Source organism: Solanum lycopersicum, chromosome 4, assembly GCF_036512215.1.
Source record: "Solanum lycopersicum chromosome 4, SLM_r2.1".
Taxonomy (NCBI): domain Eukaryota; kingdom Viridiplantae; phylum Streptophyta; class Magnoliopsida; order Solanales; family Solanaceae; genus Solanum; species Solanum lycopersicum.
In genome coordinates, this window is record NC_090803.1 from 5,248,316 (window position 1) to 5,269,651 (window position 21,336).

The 21,336-nt window shown below is 30.8% G+C and overlaps 3 protein-coding genes across 3 annotated transcripts; 1 reads left to right on the plus strand and 2 right to left on the minus strand.

The window, feature by feature from the left end:
• Nucleotides 1–4,671: 4,671 nt before the first annotated feature.
• LOC112941248 (uncharacterized) lies at nucleotides 4,672–6,365 on the plus strand. Its single transcript, XM_026030444.2, has 3 exons — nucleotides 4,672–4,838; nucleotides 5,714–5,780; nucleotides 6,117–6,365. The coding sequence occupies exons 1-3, from the start codon at nucleotides 4,672–4,674 to the stop codon at nucleotides 6,363–6,365; spliced, it is 483 nt and encodes a 160-aa protein (XP_025886229.2).
• A 7,423-nt stretch (nucleotides 6,366–13,788) lies between these two features.
• LOC138347840 (protein PELPK2-like) lies at nucleotides 13,789–14,115 on the minus strand. The gene has a single exon (XM_069296386.1). It carries the CDS (start codon nucleotides 14,113–14,115, stop codon nucleotides 13,789–13,791), a length of 327 nt encoding a protein of 108 aa, XP_069152487.1.
• Nucleotides 14,116–16,694: 2,579 nt separating this feature from the next.
• LOC104646777 (protein PELPK2-like) lies at nucleotides 16,695–17,021 on the minus strand. The gene has a single exon (XM_010321233.1). It carries the CDS (start codon nucleotides 17,019–17,021, stop codon nucleotides 16,695–16,697), a length of 327 nt encoding a protein of 108 aa, XP_010319535.1.
• Nucleotides 17,022–21,336: the final 4,315 nt, after the last annotated feature.

Below are 21,336 nucleotides of genomic sequence, written 5' to 3' on the forward strand. Positions count from 1 at the left end.
ATGTAGTTAATTAAATTTATTATTTTAAGTTACCTTTTTTAAACAAACTCTTAATTAATGTAATTTAAATTAAATGTTATATAGTTACCTTTTTTAAGATAACTACAAAGTAATAGGGATTTTATCTCTAAAACAGTTACATTTTTATTTTTAAAACTGTAAAACGTTACCTAAAAAAAAATTATATTCTCCAAATTTTTGTTCTTCCCCAACTCTTTTTCAAAATCATTACCTCTGCACGCCTATCAAAACTTTTCACCATAATTCACACGCCTAATTTATTTTCACCAAATTTTCTCTAAAACTCATTCCTCTCTTAACAGTCTTCTTCAAGAATTCTCAAATATTTGCATTCAAATCTTCAACTCTTGCGATAAACAAACCGTACAATGTCGAAAAGAGGCAACGAAACCCCGAGAAAAAGTAAGAAGATTGAATGAAGAAGCAAACTCAGACGATTTTCATGCTCCATCTTTCAAAATTTTATCACAAACACAATCTCAACCTTCATGTGTTAAAGTTAAATCTAGATTAGGGAAATCAACAATAGAAAAAAATACAAACAAACATCCAAAGGAAAACGAGAAGAAGAGAAAAGGGAAAGAAAAGAAAAATGTAGATGAATCTGAGAAAAGGACGAAAGAAAGAGAAAATAAGAGGAAAGGAAAAGAAATCGAGGAATCATCAGATTCTGAATCTGATTTTGTGGAAGAGTTGATAAAATCAAAATCCAAAATACCAAGAGCATCTGAAATCGATACTTCACATTTACAAGAAGAAGAAGAAACAGTTAAACCCAAAAAAAGTTCAAAGGTTAGTAAAAGTTAATTTTTTAAAATTTTTTTATGTTCTGTTATTTTTATTTTCAGTTATTTGGGTATAAAATAGTTAAAATATAAATTTTGTGTAAATAAATAATGTATGATTTGTGTATGATTCATTGTATGAAATTACAGATCTCTTCATATTACAATATCAATTGCTGAAACATGTATTTTTTATGTATGATTCATTGTATGAATTGTGTATGATTAACTGTAAGAATTGTGTATGATTCACTGTATGAATTTTATATGATTCACTGTATGATTCACGGTGTATATAAAATGTGTATGAATTGTGTATAAATTTTTTTGTATCAAGTTTTTTGATACTGTTGAATAGTAATATCCATAATTAGTTATACTTTATGTTTTGATTTGTATATTTTGGTGTTGAATATATTGTGTATGAAAGAATGTTGTAAGTTTGTTTGAAATGTGTATGATTATATTGTATTATGTTTTGTATACTATGTGTATGAATTATGTATTTTTCAATATTATGTTGTAAGTTTGTTTGAATTGTGTATGATTTACTGCATTATGTTTTGTATACTATGTGTATGAATTATATATTTTTCAATATTATGTTGTAAGTTTGTTTGAATTGTGTATGATTCACTGTATTAGTTTTGTATTACATGTGTATGAATATGTGTATGATTAATGTATTTAATTTTTACAATTTTTTTAGGAGAAGAAGACACAAACACATTTGTCTTCATGTATTAACATGAATGTGTTTGCGGATTTGTTGACCTTTTTAGGTCAAGATAAGTTTCAATAATTCCTAGATGAAACACCTTTTGGATTTTTTTATAATTCGCATCACATTAAAATTCAATGTCAATTGTTGAGACATTTATTTATAATGGGGAATGAAAATGTTAGGGATGACTTTGGCATTATGAAAAATCAAAGAATGATGAAGGCGCAATCAGTGAAAGTGAAGTTACAGGAACAATTGCTAGCAAGAAGGGTGGACCTCGAACTCATAAAGAACAAGTTATGGACACCACCAATTATCCTACTCCAAAATTCCGTATCAGGAAGTAGAAATCTTCATGGCACAATGTACATTTATTTGAATGACTTGTTTTTTTTTTTTTAACTTATGAACAATTTATGTATTTTTCCAGTTTTTTTATTATGACTACTCTGATGGTTTTATATAAATTACTACTGATTATTACTAAATGTGTCTCACTTTAACATATATGAACACTGTACGAATCATGTATGAAAATCATATGAATTATGAATGTCATATTAAACTTTGATATATAGTACATAGTAATGTTAAATTATTCCATAAATTTGTTTTGCATGAATACTATACACTTTCAAATACAAACAGAAAGGGATATTAATTATATTACTGGTATGAATACTATATGAATACTGTATGAATTATATCATACAATATACATTAATAAATGTGTATCACCATCTTGCATACATTATTCATACCAGTAATATATATACAATTTGTTTCTGTTTGTATTTTTATTATGACTACTGATGGTTTTATATAAATTATTACTGATTATTACTAAATGTGTCTCACTTTAACATATATGAACATTGTATGAATCATGTATGAAAAAAATCATATGAATTATGAATGTCATATTAAAATTTGATATATAGTACATAGTAATGTTAAATTATTCCATAAATTTGTTTTGCATGAATACTATACACTTTCAAATATAAACAGAAACAGATATTAATTATATTACTAGTATGAATACTATATGAAAAATGTATGAATTATGACAAATTATAAAATATATTTTTCACAATGCAAATAGAAACAAATTGTATGTATATTACTGGTATGAATAATGTATGAAAACTGTATGAATTATAACATATTATAATATAATATGTATAACATAAACATACATTATTTTTTTATATGCAAGTATTGAATTTGTATAAATATATAAATTTTGTATGTAGTCCCCATTATGAATGCAATAACTGAATAAATGTTATATGATTATATGAATTATTATTGTTAACATATGTCAATATATGAACAGTTGTATATACAATGTATGACATTTGTATGAAAAGTAATATTATTCAATAAAAAAACATTTTATAACAATGTAATGCCTCAAAAACACAGATTTAATATTACGACATCATTGTTTTTGTACAGGATAATTTGAACAAGTCTTTCTATTGTGTCCAACCTGATGACATCTACTGCATGTGCTTTTTGTCTTCTTGAATTTCACATCTACGAACCCCTTCTGCCGTTCAAGTTTGGGTCTTTCTGCTGCTCTTTTTGGACCAGGCGGCATCAATTTAGGATTTGAAATATAACTTGGTATATCCCATGTACGCTCGACAGGAATGACATAAGCATCTTTGAAATTCTTGAGGCTATAAAAAGCAGAACATATGCAATATAACATGGGAATTTAACATATGCAATATAACATGCAATATAACATATGCAATATAACATGGGGAAAAAAATACGACACATTAATAAAATATTAAAAAAACTAACCTGATGAATTCCATTTGCCACCATGTTTAATTAAAATTGACACAATTTTCTCCATCAAATCAAATCTAAACTTTTTCAACCTTCAATTTTAATTGTTTTTCCAAAACAAAAAAACGATAAAATATGACAGAATTCGAATATATGAATATAGTTCAATTTCTGGAAAAAAAAAGATACACGTTTATGGGAAGAAAGATAACAGAATACAATTTTTTAAGGATAAAAAATCAAAAATAATTACTATTAAAAACGGATTGAGATAATTAAGGTGCATATCTATAATTAATATATTTTAAAATCCCTTAAAAGGTGCACATTTTGTTATCAGTTAATAACAGTAACTACATTCAAGGAAATTATTCATTTTTAATTATTCATTTTTTAATTTTATTTTTCATCCTATTTAGAATAAATATTTACAATATTTTAATTTAAAGAAATGCTATAAGTTGATATATTAAATGTTATAGAATGAAAATCAAACTCTTATGTCATAACTTGAGAATATGACTACATAATATGCTATATACCTAATTTACACATTTATTTATGTTTCACTAATATTCTTGTAAAACTTATTGTAGATGACCACATTTTTTCTTCGAATACGAAATTAAATTACAATACACATAAAAAAATAGTTTATTTTTTTTCTTTAAACTAAGGAGTGAAAGAAAAAAACAAAATAAGAATAAAAAACTCAAATAATTATAATAAAAGAAGTCAAAAAATAATTTATGTATGAAAAAAATTAAAATATACCTTGAACTTTGATAGAAGAATCATATATACCCATAAATAATTTTTTTAAAAAAATTAGAAGTAACAAATATAAATTTAAAACTAATTTTTTTAACTTCCGTTAAATGAAGGGTATATGTGAGCCATTTCGTAACGGCAGGGTATATGTGAGCCGTTTGTATAACGGTAAGGGCATATATGAGCCACTTTTATAACGAGGGGTATATCAGCTCTAAATGAAAAAGTTGAGGGGTATATCAGACCCTTTTCCCTAATAAGAATATCTTCATAGAAATTAGTAGTTTTTAATTAATGTATGTTTATGTTTGTGATCCGATTAGTTCAATTTATGTACAATAACATGTTAATCTTTGCTTATCCAAAAAAAAAAAAATGTTGGAACAAATACACATTAATTCAATAACAGACACTGCATTACATATAAATTATACAATCCATTGCTAAGAATCACTTACAATACATCAACACGACAAATTAAAGCAAAAGGTGTAAAAAACATCACGTGTGGTACGTAGGGAACTACGATATAATTAGTTGGATGGAGGAGGTGAAAGTGTAGGAATGTTTGGAAGTGAAGGCACGTTGAGCAGAGGATTCGCGGGCATTGGAGGCAGAGTCATTTTCGGGACTACAGAGGGCAAAGATGGTAACGGTGAATTAGCTGTTGGAAGTGTTGGTAACAATGTAACACTTGGGAATGGTGGCAATGTAGCGAATAGTTGGCTGAGGTAACGATGGTATGTTAGGGAACTTAGGAAGTTGCAATAGACCTCGAGCAGCATGGCTTGTGGTGATGCTTGATAGGGACAGTAATGCTACGATCAATAAGACGATTAATGAACAATTGCTTGAAGCAGCCATATTTGTTGTAATTTGCAATTTTTGAGGATGGAATTTGGAAGTTCTATTTTAATTTGAGTGAATTTGATCATTTTCTAAAGGGTTTTATATGTAGGTAAAGTTGTTTTGGTGTAGAAGCATATGATAACTCTAATATAATTGTTAGTTCACCTTCCTAAATGTTTGATTTGAGGAAAATGCACAATTATTTTCATGTCAAATGCATGGATGAAGTTTGGATCAACCATATTTCATACAAAACTAACTAATTAATATATTCGACGATATATCTTTTATGTTTACTAATTTTGTAATGTAAATATATTTGTTATAATGAACAACAATGGTGAATCAGTGTATCAGCATCCAATTGTTTCAAGTCCGCCATTGGACTGACTAGATATAACCAAACTATGCTCTCTCTGTCCCGTTTTATGTGATGGTATTTGACTGCCAACGAAGAGTTAAATGCCATTGCTGACTTATTTGGCAAAGGAGGGAACACAATTTAATGGTTTTTGTTGAAATATTACGGAAAAATACTTGATCACGTAAAATTTAGGAAATTCTTGAAAGTTCGAGGCGTGTCAAAGATATTTCACTGGATACATACATATGTATCTTTGGATTCAACAAGCACTTCTTCCAATACACTATGAACACAAAAAACTTATAAAGATTTATTAAGGAAAAAACTCAATACTCCCTAAATTTGTAGGAAGATTTTGTAGTGATTTATGAAAAAGACAAATAACTTGTGTAGATTTATAGATGAAAGAATCCATCAACTTAAAATGCTCTGCAAGCAAAAGGCTGATAGAGATGCATGCGTATAGGTTCACGTGAACACAATAGCTTTTGCTTAGATCCTGTATATATTTAAAAAACTACCAAACTATGAACTCGGATACTATGTAGTGTTAACTTGAGGTCACAATGGTAGGAACTCATATAATAATTTTCATTTATATGAATCAGTAATAGATGCTACATTGGATTAAGACAAATGACATAAATCAATATATATCACTCAGAATAGTACAAATGATACAATACATCGCCAAGAATCACATAAAAGATTCAAATTACAAAAGAAAAACAACACGCAGTAAAGACTAGTAGGGTAAAATAGGTAAAAATCATGCAGTTGGAAGCTGAAAGATTAGTTGGATGGAGGAGGTGAAAGTGTTGGAATTGCAGGCATGTTGGGAAGTGAAGGCATTGGTGGCAGAGTCATTTTCGGAACAGAGGGCAACGTTGGCAAAGATGGTAATGGTGTTGCTGTTGGAAGTGTTGGCAATGGTGGTAATGCTGCAGGGAAATTGGGAATATTAGGCAATTGTGGCAGTGTTGGTTTAGGCAGCGAGGGGATCGTAGGCAAGTTGGGAAGTTGTAGTAGGCTACGAGCACCGTGACTTGTGGTGATGCTTGATAAGAACAATAATGCTATGATCGCAAAGAGGATTGAGCAATTGCTATAAGCAGCCATTGTGTCGATAATTTGAACGAAGTACTATTTTCTTTTTTTCCCGCAAAAATTATGATAGTAATGGAAGTTGCAAGTTGTGTTTTAGTTTGAGTGAGTTTGTCATTTTACTGAAGGGGTACATATAGGGAAATCAGAAGTATTATATGATAGCTTTATTGATTAATTTGTTAGTTCAACTTCCTAAATGTAAAATGCACAAACTTTTTGAGTCAATAATATTATGGAAGTAGTTATATATAGATGAAGTTTAGATCAACCATATTTGATAAACTACTAATTAATATTAATATAGCAATAAGAGAAATCAGTTTTTACTATTTTTTCCGTTTCAATTTGTTCCGATTTATGTGATTGCACTCGGGGGCGTACCTACATTGGGTCAAGAAGGTTCATCTGAACTCACTTTTAAAATATTACACGATATATATAAATATATATGGTTTGTCTTCTGAAATATACACATATAAATAAAAAAAATTGACCCCATTTAAACAAGTTATAGCCCTTGGTCCAGCGGTAAAGTAGGTTCGTTTTTGTGGAAATGTCAAGGTTCAAAATCAGACAACAACAAACTAATTTATTAACTCTCTCTGTTCACTTTTAATTGTCATTGTTTTTATTTTTAGAGTCAAATGTATTTTTTCAGCATATTGATATGCAAAAAATTACAATTTATAATACTTTTCATATAGTTTTGAATATTCAATTTTTTTTGTTTAAAATATAAAATTAATGTTATCTAATTTAACTTTGAAATTAGTCAAATTGATTTTCAAAAAAACACAACATAACAAATAAAAATGGACGAAATGAGTAGTTTTTTTGTGAATTTTCTTCTTCATATTTAAACCCGCTTGATAATTTTTTATTTTTTTTTGTGAATTTTCTTCTTTATATTTGAACCCGCTTGGTAAAAATTGTAGGTGCCGTAGTGATTCACCGAAAGATTGACGCATTTATGTATTTTAAAGTTCCATCAGTTAACTTGAAATCCTATATAAAATTTTTGTGATCTGAAAGGTCCATTAATTAACTTGTCAACTGTCGAACCAACAGTAAAACGCATAAATTCGTTGAAATATCACCAGCAAAAGTTTTGTGTGTGGGTGGGGTGTTCAGCTAATCACATTAGGAGACCTTTGCTAATTGCCTAATTAATGATGGTCAAATAACTAATCAACTCAACAATTTGTAAATTTTTGGTCCTCAAAAGATAGAGTTAATGGTAAAAAACACACACGTAAACTATTACTTTTTCGTAAATTGAGATAATATATTGTTTAATTTCTTCATAGTTGAAATAAATAGTTTCTTACCTCAACTATTTATTGTTCCTTATACTTAGCTAAACTATCATTCTATCTGCATTAAAAAATACCTTGATGTTGAGTTGGTCAAATACATGTTATTGTTTGGGAACAAATATTTGGCTAACTCAGCGCCCATCTTTTTTTAATACAAAGGGAGTGATAGTTTAGATAAATGAATGGATTTAGACATTTTTGATGATTGGCAAAGAAAGATGAAACACGTCAGCCAACATGATCCAAAGGTGCACTATCACGAGCAGTTAAATTCGAGAAAGCTTTTAGAATGAATAAAGACAAGAGTGTAAAAATAAAAAAAATGGATAATGTTAATTCGTGAGAAAACCCAAGAAAATAAACATATGATGAATTGAAGAGAAAGAATCAATGAGTTTGATTTGAAGAAGGAGTCTAAAGAGGCAAGGAGTTTTAATTGAAAAAGGAGTCTCACTTAAAGTAGAATTCTTCAAGTTACTGTTGAATTGAACTGTTGGATTTCGACTACAATAAAAAAGAATCAATAAATGTAATTTGAAGAGGTAGTCCTAAGAAGCTAGGAGTTTGAATTGAAGGAGTCTGAAGTAGAACCTCTAATTCAAGAAGTTCAAGTCAATGAGGAGTTTGAAATGAACAATAACTCTATGAAGAATTGTGCTTAAATAGAAGTGAAATTGTCCAGAATAAGTGTACACTTATAGAGCAAAAGGAGCAAACTCAGAAATTAACTTCTCAAGGCTATTAGCGAAATGAAGGAACACATCGAAGAACTAATCCTTTTACAGAGTTTATGTGTTAAAAGTTTTTCTTTAGAGTTTGTGTTAGGAGTTTTTTTTTTTTTTGTGAATGAGTCTTGATGTAATCTTAGTTCAATGAGCTATAAACTGAATTAAGAGTGTTGTCTTCAGGTTGTGATAACTCGAAGAGTCGGGAACACATACATTAGAAAATTTGTGTTGAAGGTTAGGAATTAGAGATAGTTCCTAGGATTACAAGAGTTGTAATCTAAATCCATAACTTGAAGTTGAGGTAGGTCGCAAAGTTTGTAATCTATTTCTGTGGAGGCTCAGTGATTTAGTGAAGTTGAAGTTAATCCTGTTTAAAGGTTCACGTGAACACAATAGATTTTGCCCATATCTTGATATATATTTACAAATTTATGAAGTCGATTACTATTGTAGTGTTAACTAAAGGTCATAACCGTAGAAATCGTGAATCAGTAACAGACACTTCATTGGATTAACACAAATGACATAAATCAATATATATATCACTCAGAATAGTACAAATGATACCATACATCGCCGAGAATCACATAAAAGATTAAAATTATAAAAGAAAATGCAAAAACACACGCGGTAGAGACTAGTAGAATAAAATAGGTAAAAATCACGCAGTTGGAATCCGAACGATTAGTTGGATGGAGGAAGTGAAAGTGTTGGAATTGCAGGCATGTTGGGAAGTGAAGGCATTGGTGGCAGAGTCATTTTTGGAACAGAGGGCAATATTGGCAAAGATGGTAATGGTGTTGCTGTTGGCAATGGTGGCAATGCTGCAGGGAAATTGGGAATATTAGGCAATTGTGGTAGTGTTGGTTTAGGCAACGAGGGGATCGCAGGCAAGTTGGGAAGTTGCAGTAGGCTACGAGCACCGTGACTTGTGGTGATGCTTGATAAGAACAATAATGCTATGATCGCGAAGAGGATTGAGCAATTGCTATAAGCAGCCATTGTGTCGATAATTTGAACAAATTACTATTATTATTTCTTTTGCAAAAAGTAATGGAAGTTGCAACTTCTGTTTTAGTTTGAGTGAGTTCGATCATTTTACCAAAGGTGTTTATATAGGGAAATCAGAAGGATTATATGATAACTCTATTAATTAATTTGTTAGTTCAACTTCCTAAATGTTAGTTAATTAAGGAAAATTCACAAACTTTTTGAGTCAATAATATTATGGAAGTAGTTATATATAGATGAAGTTTAGATCAACCATATTTGATAAACTACTAATTAATATTAATACAGCAATAAGAGAAATCAGTTTGTACTATTTCCTCTGTTTTAATTTATTCCTATTTGTGTGACTACACTCTAGGCGGAAGTACGTGGGGTCAAGAAGGTTCATCTGAACTCACTTCGTAAAGGAAAATTACACAATATATAAGTAGGGGTGTTCATGATTCGGTTTGGATCGGTTATTGACTAAAATCAAAATCAAACCAATCTAGTCGGTTTTTTAAGTTTCTAAAATCAAACCAAACCAAACGAAAAAAATAATCATCGGTTTGGTTATTGTCCGTTCAGTTTTACTGGTTTATTCGATTTGAAAGTAATAATTTTTTTGAGGACCTACGTAACTCGATAGAGACAAACACTAAGTATATGTTGGTTCAGTCAAACAATATTAGAGTTATCATTACACGAACAAAGTGATTCATTTAAGAGAAATTGTGAATATTTTATGTGAAGACTAAAATAAATTTTGATGGACTTGGATTTGAAATTGTTATATTTGGCCTAAGTGTTGGGCTTGAGAAAATGGTAAAGTTAAAGACTAAAGTTAATTAAAATTCAGCAAAATATTTTTAATCTATTTATGAATAATATATAAATAAGGGATAATGCACAAATACTCTCTTAACCTATGCCCGAAATCTCAGAGACACACTTATACTATATCAAGGTCTTATTATCCTTCTGAATTTATTTTATTAATAATTTTCTACTCCTTCTCGTCCTACGTGACACTATCTTGTGGGCCCAACGATGGTAAACTTTTTTTACAAGTCACATAGGCCGAAAAGGGGTAGGAAATCACTTATAAAATAAGTTCAGGGGTAATAGGACCTTAGTATAGTATAAGTGTATTTCTGGGATTTCGGGCATAGGTTGAGGGGGTACTTGTGCATTTTCCCTATATATAATATTATAAAATTTAGGGATAATGCACAAGTAGCCCCTCAACCTATGCCCGAAATCCCAGAGACACACTTATACTATACTAAGGTCCTATTACCCCCTGAACTTATTTTATAAGTAATTTTCTACCCCTTTTTAGCTTAAGTGGCACTAGTTTGAAAAAAAAAGTCAATCATCGTTGGGCCCACAAGATAGTGTCACGTAGGACGAGAAGGAGTAGAAAATTATTAATAAAATAAGTTTAGGGGGTAATAGGACCTTAGTATAGTATAAGTGTGTCTCTGAGATTTCGGGCATAAGTTGAGGGGGTACTTGGGCATTATCCCTAAAATTTATATATCTAATTTATCGATTCGTTTTGATTATTTTTGCGGTTGTTTTTTAGTAAAAACAATACCAAACCAAATAGTACGATTTTCAAAATTTAAAAACCAAACTAAATCAAATATCAATTTTTAAAAATCGATTTAATTCGGATTGCGATTTAATTTGGTTGTTAATCGTAACCATGAACAGCCCTATATATAAGTATATTTAGTCTGTCTTCTGAAGTATAAACATATAAATAAAAACTTGACCCCATTTAAACAAGTTATAGCCCTTGGTCCAATGGTTAAGGGAGTTTGATTTTGTGCAAGTGTCCAGGGTCAAAATCAGACAACAACAAACTAATTTATTAGTTTTTTTGTGAATTTTTTTTCATATTTGAAGCGATTTGGTTAAAAAAAAATTATTTGTGAATTTTCTTCTCTATATTTGAACCTGCTTGGCAAAAATTTTAGGTCTGTTACCGATGCACTAGATCATTCACATAAATTCCTCTATTTTAAGATGGTCTTTTATTTTTGCCCCTTAAATTTGTGGTCTTTCAGTAACGACAATACGGGCAAAAATTTTTCATAGAAATACCATTACAGAAGGTGTGGGTGGGTGGGTAGGTGGGTTGAACAGCTAATCACATTAGGAGATCTTTGCTAATTGCGTAACTAATGATGGTCAAATAACTAATCAACTCAACAATTTGTAAATTTTTGGTCCTCAAAAGATACAGAGTTCATGGTAAAAAACACACACGTAAACTATTACTTTTTCGTAAATTGAGATAATATATTGTTTGATTTCTTCATGAGTTGAAATAGATAGTTTCTTACTTCAACTATTTATTGTTCCTTATACTTAGCTAAACTATCATTCTATCTGTATTAAAAAAGACCTTAATGTTGAGTTGGTCAAATACATGTTATCGATTGGGAACAAATATTTGGCTAACTCAGCACCGGTCTTTCTTTAACACAAAGGGAGTGATAATTTAGATAGGTAAATGACATAATGGATAGTAAATGTATGAAACTCGAAAAAAAAAGTATTCGGATGTGTGTTTTTTAACTATTAACTCGAAGAAATAATATGCTCGTTAGAGAGCAGAAAATAGTGATATAAACTCACAAGTAGTATTCTTCTTTATATGTTCAGCTTCTTTCCCTTTTAGGAAGTAGCTAGTCGCAAGAGAAAATCAGTAGTGGAGCCAAAATTTGAAGACTACGGGTTTGAATATTGAGATATTAGTACTTTTTAAGTCATCGAGTTCTAAATTTAATAATTTTGTACATATTCAATGAATTTCTTAAAACAAATACACATGATTTTGACCAAAGCTACGATTTCATCATTTGCTCATGTTATATTTGTATGGTGAGATTTACTTTCAATTAGTTAGTTTTATGTTGATGTTAGCCTATTGAAGTTCTTCTCCATTATACATTATACGGACTTCAAACAGGCAATGCGAGCAAGCTCATATGAGAGTTTTACTCCCCGGCATATATAGTGTTTTATTTTTTCATATGGACGATAGTTAGGTTACAAAATCAATAATGATGATTCATTTTCTAGGAACGAAGACTAATGTTTTTCAATATGATGGTAAACTTCTTTACTCAATTTCTTTTAGTTAATGATCGAATTAGTTTCAAGAAAATTATGAGTAACATGATACAATTTGTTCGAAAACTGCAATTTAGGTTGATATTTGATATACTGGGTAAATACATATTTATCACCGAAGAAAATAGACAGTGCATCACAGTAATACTAAGTCTCTTTTTTTCTGTATAATCAACATACAACACTTATAAATATAGAGTACAAATGATAAGATACGTCGTTACAAATGAAAAAGATTAAGAGGACAAATGAAAAAGGAAATCAATGTGGTAAGAAAGGTAAAGCTAGGAAGTTGCAGTAGGCTACGAGAAGCATGACTTGTGGTGATGCTTGATAAGGACAATAATGCTATCATCACAAAGAGGATTGAGCAATTGCTAGAAGGCGCCATTGTTGTAGATTTGTTTAGATGGCTTAACCTTAGGAATCAACAATTGTCAAAGTAAAATGCACATCACTTAACCATATTTAAATGTTAAAAAAGTTTATATGTAAGACCTGTTTTACATTTACTGATTTTGGTGTTAAATAAATAATGTGAATTTCATTTAAATATGCCAATGTTTCGTAATATATTTTTTAAAAAAGGCTAATGTTTTGTAGTGAGATATGCCAAAGACGAACAACTTGTGTTGATTTATAGATGAGAGAATCCATCAAATGGGGTGGCTAAAATGCTCCAACATATTTCTTGAAAATTCAGCACAATAACAAGGAAGAATAATGACAATAATCTTAGTCAGTGATGACACTTTCCCTGGACAATTTCGACTAGTTCTGCAATATTATGACCTCTTTGGGCGATTCCAATGCTCGTCAAGCCAGAGGCTGATAGAGATGCCTGGTTACAGGTTCACGTGAACTCAATAGCTTTTGCCCAGATCTTGAATATATATTTAAAAATCTATTAAACTATGAACTCGGTTACAATTCTAGTGTTAACTCAAGGTCACAACCATAGGAATTCATGGATAAATACACATTAAACAGTAATAGACGCTACATTGGATTAAGACAAATGACATAAATCAATATATATCACTCAGAATAGTACAAATGATACAATACATCGCCAAGAATCACATAAAAGATTAAAATTACAAAAGAAAATGCAAAAACACACGCGGTAGAGACTAGTAGAATAAAATAGGTAAAAATCACGCAGTTGGAATCCGAAAGATTAGTTGGATGGAGGAGGTGAAAGTGTTGGAATTGCAGGCATGTTGGGAAGTGAAGGCATTGGTGGCAGAGTCATTTTCGGAACAGAGGGCAACGTTGGCAAAGATGGTAATGGTGTTGCTGTTGGAAGTGTTGGCAATGGTGGTAATGCTGCAGGGAAGTTGGGAATATTAGGCAGTTGTGGCACTGTTGGTTTAGGCAGCGAGGGGATCGTAGGCAAGTTGGGAAGTTGTAGTAGGCTACGCGCAGCATGACTTGTGGTGATGCTTGATAAGGACAATAATGCTATGATCGCGAAGAGGATTGAGCAATTGCTATAAGCAGCCATTGTATCGATAATTTGAACGAAGTACTATTTTCTTTCTTTCGCAAAAATTATGCTAGTAATGGAAGTTGCAAGTTCTGTTTTAGTTTGAGTGAGTTTGATCATTTTACTAAAGGGGTATATATAGGGAAATCAGAAGGACTATATGACAACTCTATTAATTAATTTGTTAGTTCAACTTCCTTAATGTAAAATGCACAAACTTTTTGAGTCAATAATATTATGGAAGTAGTTATATATAGATGAAGTTTAGATCAACCATATTTGATGTACTAATAAATATTAATAAATATTAATATAGTCATCATTTTTATTTTTAGAGTCAAATTATAATAATTTTGGCTAACATTTTAAGATGTATTTTTTCAGCATATTGATATGCAAAAAATTTGTAATTTATAATACTTTTCATATAGTTTTTGAATATCCAATTTTTTTATTTAAAATAGAAAATTAATGTTATCTAATTTAACTTTGAAATTATTTAAATTGACTTTCGAAAAGCACAACATGACAAATAAAAATGGATCGAACGAAGTAGTTTCTTTGTGAATTTTCTTCTTCATATTTAAACCCACTTGGTAAATATTTTTTGTGTGTGTGAATTTTCTTCATATTTGAACCCGCTTGATAAAAATTAAGATTGACGCATTTATGTATTTTAAAGGTCCATTAATTAACTTGTCAACTCTTGAACCAACAGTAAAACACATAATTTCATTGAAATACAATCATAAAAGGTGTGGGTGGGTGGGTGCGGTGAACAGCTAATCACGTTAGGAGATCTTTGCTAATTGCCTACTTAATGATGGTCAAATAACTAATCAACTCAAAAATTTATATTTTTTGGTCCTCAAAAGAAATAGAGTTAATGGTAAAAAAAACATGTAAACTATCACTTTTTCATAAATTGAGATAATCTGTTGTTTTATTTCGTGAGTTGAAACAGATAGTTTCTTACCTCAACTATCTATTATTCCTTATACTTAGCTAAACTGTCACTCTATCTGTAATAAAAAAACACCTTGATGCTGAGTTGATCAAATACATATTATTGATCGGGAACAAATATTTGGCTAAGTCAACGTCAATCTATCTTTAATACAAAGGGAATGATAGTTTAGATAGATAAACGGATTCATGCAGTTTTAATGATTGATAAAGAAAAATGAAACACGCCGGTCAACATGGTTCAAAGATGCAATGTCAAGAGCAGTTGAATTCGAGAAAGCTTTCAGAATGAATGAAGACAAGAGTGCAGAAATAAAGAAATGGATATTGTTAATTTTGTGAGAAAACCCAAGAAAATAAACATATGACGAATTGAAGAGAAAGAATCAATGAGTTCGATTTGAAGAAGGAGCCTAAAGATGCAAGGAGTCTCACTTAAAGTAGAACTCTTCAAGTCACTATTGAATTGAAGTGTTGGAGTTTTACTACAATACAAAAGAATCAATGAATATAGTTTGAAGAGTAAGTCCAAAGAAGTTAGGAGTTCGAATTGAAGAAGGAGTTTTACTTGAAGTAATACTCCAAGTCAAGAGAGTTCAAGTTAAAGAGGAGTTTCAAGTGAACAATAGCTCTATGAAAAATTGTGGTTAAATGGAAGTGAAGTCGTCCAAAATAAGTGTGCACTTATAGAGCAAAAACAGCAAATTGAGAAATTAACTTCTTGAATGCTACTAGCAAACCGAAGGAACACATCGAAGAACCTGATCCTTTTACATAGTTTATGTGTTTGGAGTTTTTCTTTGTGAATGAGTCTTGATGTAATCTCAGTTCAGTGACCTAAGAACTGAACTAGGAGTGTTGTCTTCAGGTTGTGATAACTCGAAGAGTTGGGAACACATACCTTGGGAGGTTTGTGTTAAAGGTTAAGAATTAGAGATAGTTTCTAGGATTACAAGAGTTGAAATCTAAATCCATAACTTGAAGTTCAGGTAGATTGCAAAGTTTGTAATCTATTTCTTTGAAGGCTCAGTGATTTAGTGAGTTGAAGTCAAATCCTGTAGGGGTACAGGTCGTGATTTTTTACACCTTTTGAGCCGAATGTTTTCCACGTAAACATATTGTGTTTTTACTTACATCTTACTGCTTTGCTGGAATACGTTAGACAACTTGTCTTACATTTACGGGAAAAGTTAAAATCAGTAAATTATCAGGTTAGACTAACACTGGACAATATCGACTCGTCTGCAATATTATGACCTCTTTGGGCAACTCAAATGCTCGTCAAGCCAGAGGCTAATAGAGATGCCTGTTTAAAGGTTCACGTGAACACAATAAATATTTCCCAAATCTTGATATATATTTAAAAATCTATTAAATTATGATCTCGATTATTATTGTAGTGTTGACTCAAGGTCACAACCGTAGAAATCGTTAATCAGTAACAGACACTTCATTGGATTAACACAAATGACACAAATCAATATATATCACTCACAATAGTACAAATGAGACAATACATCGCCGAGAATCACAGAAAAGATTAAAATTACAAAAGAAAATGTAAAAACACACGCGGTAGAGACTAGTATAGAATAAAATAGGTAAAAATCACGCAGTCGGAATCCGAAAGATTAGTTGGATGGAGGAGGTGAAAGTGTTGGAATTGCAGGCATGTTGGGAAGTGAAGGCATTGGTGGCAGAGTCATTTTCGGAACAGAGGGCAATGTTGGCAAAGATGGTAATGGTGTTGCTGTTGGAAGTGTTGGCAATGGTGGCAATGCTGCAGGGAAATTGGGAATATTAGGCAATTGTGGTAGTGTTGGTTTAGGCAACGAGGGGATCGTAGGCAAGTTGGGAAGTTGCAGTAGGCTACGAGCACCGTGACTTGTGGTGATGCTTGATAAGAACAATAATGCTATGATCGCGAAGAGGATTGAGCAATTGCTATAAGCAGCCATTGTGTCGATAATTTGAACAAATTACTATTATTATTTCTTTTGCAAAAAGTAATGGAAGTTGCAACTTCTGTTTTAGTTTGAGTGAGTTCGATCATTTTACCAAAGGTGTTTATATAGGGAAATCAGAAGGATTATATGATAACTCTATTAATTAATTTGTTAGTTCAACTTCCTAAATGTTAGTTAATTAAGGAAAATTCACAAACTTTTTGAGTCAATAATATTATGGAAGTAGTTATATATAGATGAAGTTTAGATCAACCATATTTGATAAACTACTAATTAATATTAATACAGCAATAAGAGAAATCAGTTTGTACTATTTCCTCTGTTTTAATTTATTCCTATTTGTGTGACTACACTCTAGGCGGAAGTACGTGGGGTCAAGAAGGTTCATCTGAACTCACTTCGTAAAGGAAAATTACACAATATATAAGTAGGGGTGTTCATGATTCGGTTTGGATCGGTTATTGACTAAAATCAAAATCAAACCAATCTAGTCGGTTTTTTAAGTTTCTAAAATCAAACCAAACCAAACGAAAAAAATAATCATCGGTTTGGTTATTGTCCGTTCAGTTTTACTGGTTTATTCGATTTGAAAGTAATAATTTTTTTGAGGACCTACGTAACTCGATAGAGACAAACACTAAGTATATGTTGGTTCAGTCAAACAATATTAGAGTTATCATTACACGAACAAAGTGATTCATTTAAGAGAAATTGTGAATATTTTATGTGAAGACTAAAATAAATTTTGATGGACTTGGATTTGAAATTGTTATATTTGGCCTAAGTGTTGGGCTTGAGAAAATGGTAAAGTTAAAGACTAAAGTTAATTAAAATTCAGCAAAATATTTTTAATCTATTTATGAATAATATATAAATAAGGGATAATGCACAAATACTCTCTTAACCTATGCCCGAAATCTCAGAGACACACTTATACTATATCAAGGTCTTATTATCCTTCTGAATTTATTTTATTAATAATTTTCTACTCCTTCTCGTCCTACGTGACACTATCTTGTGGGCCCAACGATGGTAAACTTTTTTTACAAGTCACATAGGCCGAAAAGGGGTAGGAAATCACTTATAAAATAAGTTCAGGGGTAATAGGACCTTAGTATAGTATAAGTGTATTTCTGGGATTTCGGGCATAGGTTGAGGGGGTACTTGTGCATTTTCCCTATATATAATATTATAAAATTTAGGGATAATGCACAAGTAGCCCCTCAACCTATGCCCGAAATCCCAGAGACACACTTATACTATACTAAGGTCCTATTACCCCCTGAACTTATTTTATAAGTAATTTTCTACCCCTTTTTAGCTTAAGTGGCACTAGTTTGAAAAAAAAAGTCAATCATCGTTGGGCCCACAAGATAGTGTCACGTAGGACGAGAAGGAGTAGAAAATTATTAATAAAATAAGTTTAGGGGGTAATAGGACCTTAGTATAGTATAAGTGTGTCTCTGAGATTTCGGGCATAAGTTGAGGGGGTACTTGGGCATTATCCCTAAAATTTATATATCTAATTTATCGATTCGTTTTGATTATTTTTGCGGTTGTTTTTTAGTAAAAACAATACCAAACCAAATAGTACGATTTTCAAAATTTAAAAACCAAACTAAATCAAATATCAATTTTTAAAAATCGATTTAATTCGGATTGCGATTTAATTTGGTTGTTAATCGTAACCATGAACAGCCCTATATATAAGTATATTTAGTCTGTCTTCTGAAGTATAAACATATAAATAAAAACTTGACCCCATTTAAACAAGTTATAGCCCTTGGTCCAATGGTTAAGGGAGTTTGATTTTGTGCAAGTGTCCAGGGTCAAAATCAGACAACAACAAACTAATTTATTAGTTTTTTTGTGAATTTTTTTTCATATTTGAAGCGATTTGGTTAAAAAAAAATTATTTGTGAATTTTCTTCTCTATATTTGAACCTGCTTGGCAAAAATTTTAGGTCTGTTACCGATGCACTAGATCATTCACATAAATTCCTCTATTTTAAGATGGTCTTTTATTTTTGCCCCTTAAATTTGTGGTCTTTCAGTAACGACAATACGGGCAAAAATTTTTCATAGAAATACCATTACAGAAGGTGTGGGTGGGTGGGTAGGTGGGTTGAACAGCTAATCACATTAGGAGATCTTTGCTAATTGCGTAACTAATGATGGTCAAATAACTAATCAACTCAACAATTTGTAAATTTTTGGTCCTCAAAAGATACAGAGTTCATGGTAAAAAACACACACGTAAACTATTACTTTTTCGTAAATTGAGATAATATATTGTTTGATTTCTTCATGAGTTGAAATAGATAGTTTCTTACTTCAACTATTTATTGTTCCTTATACTTAGCTAAACTATCATTCTATCTGTATTAAAAAAGACCTTAATGTTGAGTTGGTCAAATACATGTTATCGATTGGGAACAAATATTTGGCTAACTCAGCACCGGTCTTTCTTTAACACAAAGGGAGTGATAATTTAGATAGGTAAATGACATAATGGATAGTAAATGTATGAAACTCGAAAAAAAAAGTATTCGGATGTGTGTTTTTTAACTATTAACTCGAAGAAATAATATGCTCGTTAGAGAGCAGAAAATAGTGATATAAACTCACAAGTAGTATTCTTCTTTATATGTTCAGCTTCTTTCCCTTTTAGGAAGTAGCTAGTCGCAAGAGAAAATCAGTAGTGGAGCCAAAATTTGAAGACTACGGGTTTGAATATTGAGATATTAGTACTTTTTAAGTCATCGAGTTCTAAATTTAATAATTTTGTACATATTCAATGAATTTCTTAAAACAAATACACATGATTTTGACCAAAGCTACGATTTCATCATTTGCTCATGTTATATTTGTATGGTGAGATTTACTTTCAATTAGTTAGTTTTATGTTGATGTTAGCCTATTGAAGTTCTTCTCCATTATACATTATACGGACTTCAAACAGGCAATGCGAGCAAGCTCATATGAGAGTTTTACTCCCCGGCATATATAGTGTTTTATTTTTTCATATGGACGATAGTTAGGTTACAAAATCAATAATGATGATTCATTTTCTAGGAACGAAGACTAATGTTTTTCAATATGATGGTAAACTTCTTTACTCAATTTCTTTTAGTTAATGATCGAATTAGTTTCAAGAAAATTATGAGTAACATGATACAATTTGTTCGAAAACTGCAATTTAGGTTGATATTTGATATACTGGGTAAATACATATTTATCACCGAAGAAAATAGACAGTGCATCACAGTAATACTAAGTCTCTTTTTTTCTGTATAATCAACATACAACACTTATAAATATAGAGTACAAATGATAAGATACGTCGTTACAAATGAAAAAGATTAAGAGGACAAATGAAAAAGGAAATCAATGTGGTAAGAAAGGTAAAGCTAGGAAGTTGCAGTAGGCTACGAGAAGCATGACTTGTGGTGATGCTTGATAAGGACAATAATGCTATCATCACAAAGAGGATTGAGCAATTGCTAGAAGGCGCCATTGTTGTAGATTTGTTTAGATGGCTTAACCTTAGGAATCAACAATTGTCAAAGTAAAATGCACATCACTTAACCATATTTAAATGTTAAAAAAGTTTATATGTAAGACCTGTTTTACATTTACTGATTTTGGTGTTAAATAAATAATGTGAATTTCATTTAAATATGCCAATGTTTCGTAATATATTTTTTAAAAAAGGCTAATGTTTTGTAGTGAGATATGCCAAAGACGAACAACTTGTGTTGATTTATAGATGAGAGAATCCATCAAATGGGGTGGCTAAAATGCTCCAACATATTTCTTGAAAATTCAGCACAATAACAAGGAAGAATAATGACAATAATCTTAGTCAGTGATGACACTTTCCCTGGACAATTTCGACTAGTTCTGCAATATTATGACCTCTTTGGGCGATTCCAATGCTCGTCAAGCCAGAGGCTGATAGAGATGCCTGGTTACAGGTTCACGTGAACTCAATAGCTTTTGCCCAGATCTTGAATATATATTTAAAAATCTATTAAACTATGAACTCGGTTACAATTCTAGTGTTAACTCAAGGTCACAACCATAGGAATTCATGGATAAATACACATTAAACAGTAATAGACGCTACATTGGATTAAGACAAATGACATAAATCAATATATATCACTCAGAATAGTACAAATGATACAATACATCGCCAAGAATCACATAAAAGATTAAAATTACAAAAGAAAATGCAAAAACACACGCGGTAGAGACTAGTAGAATAAAATAGGTAAAAATCACGCAGTTGGAATCCGAAAGA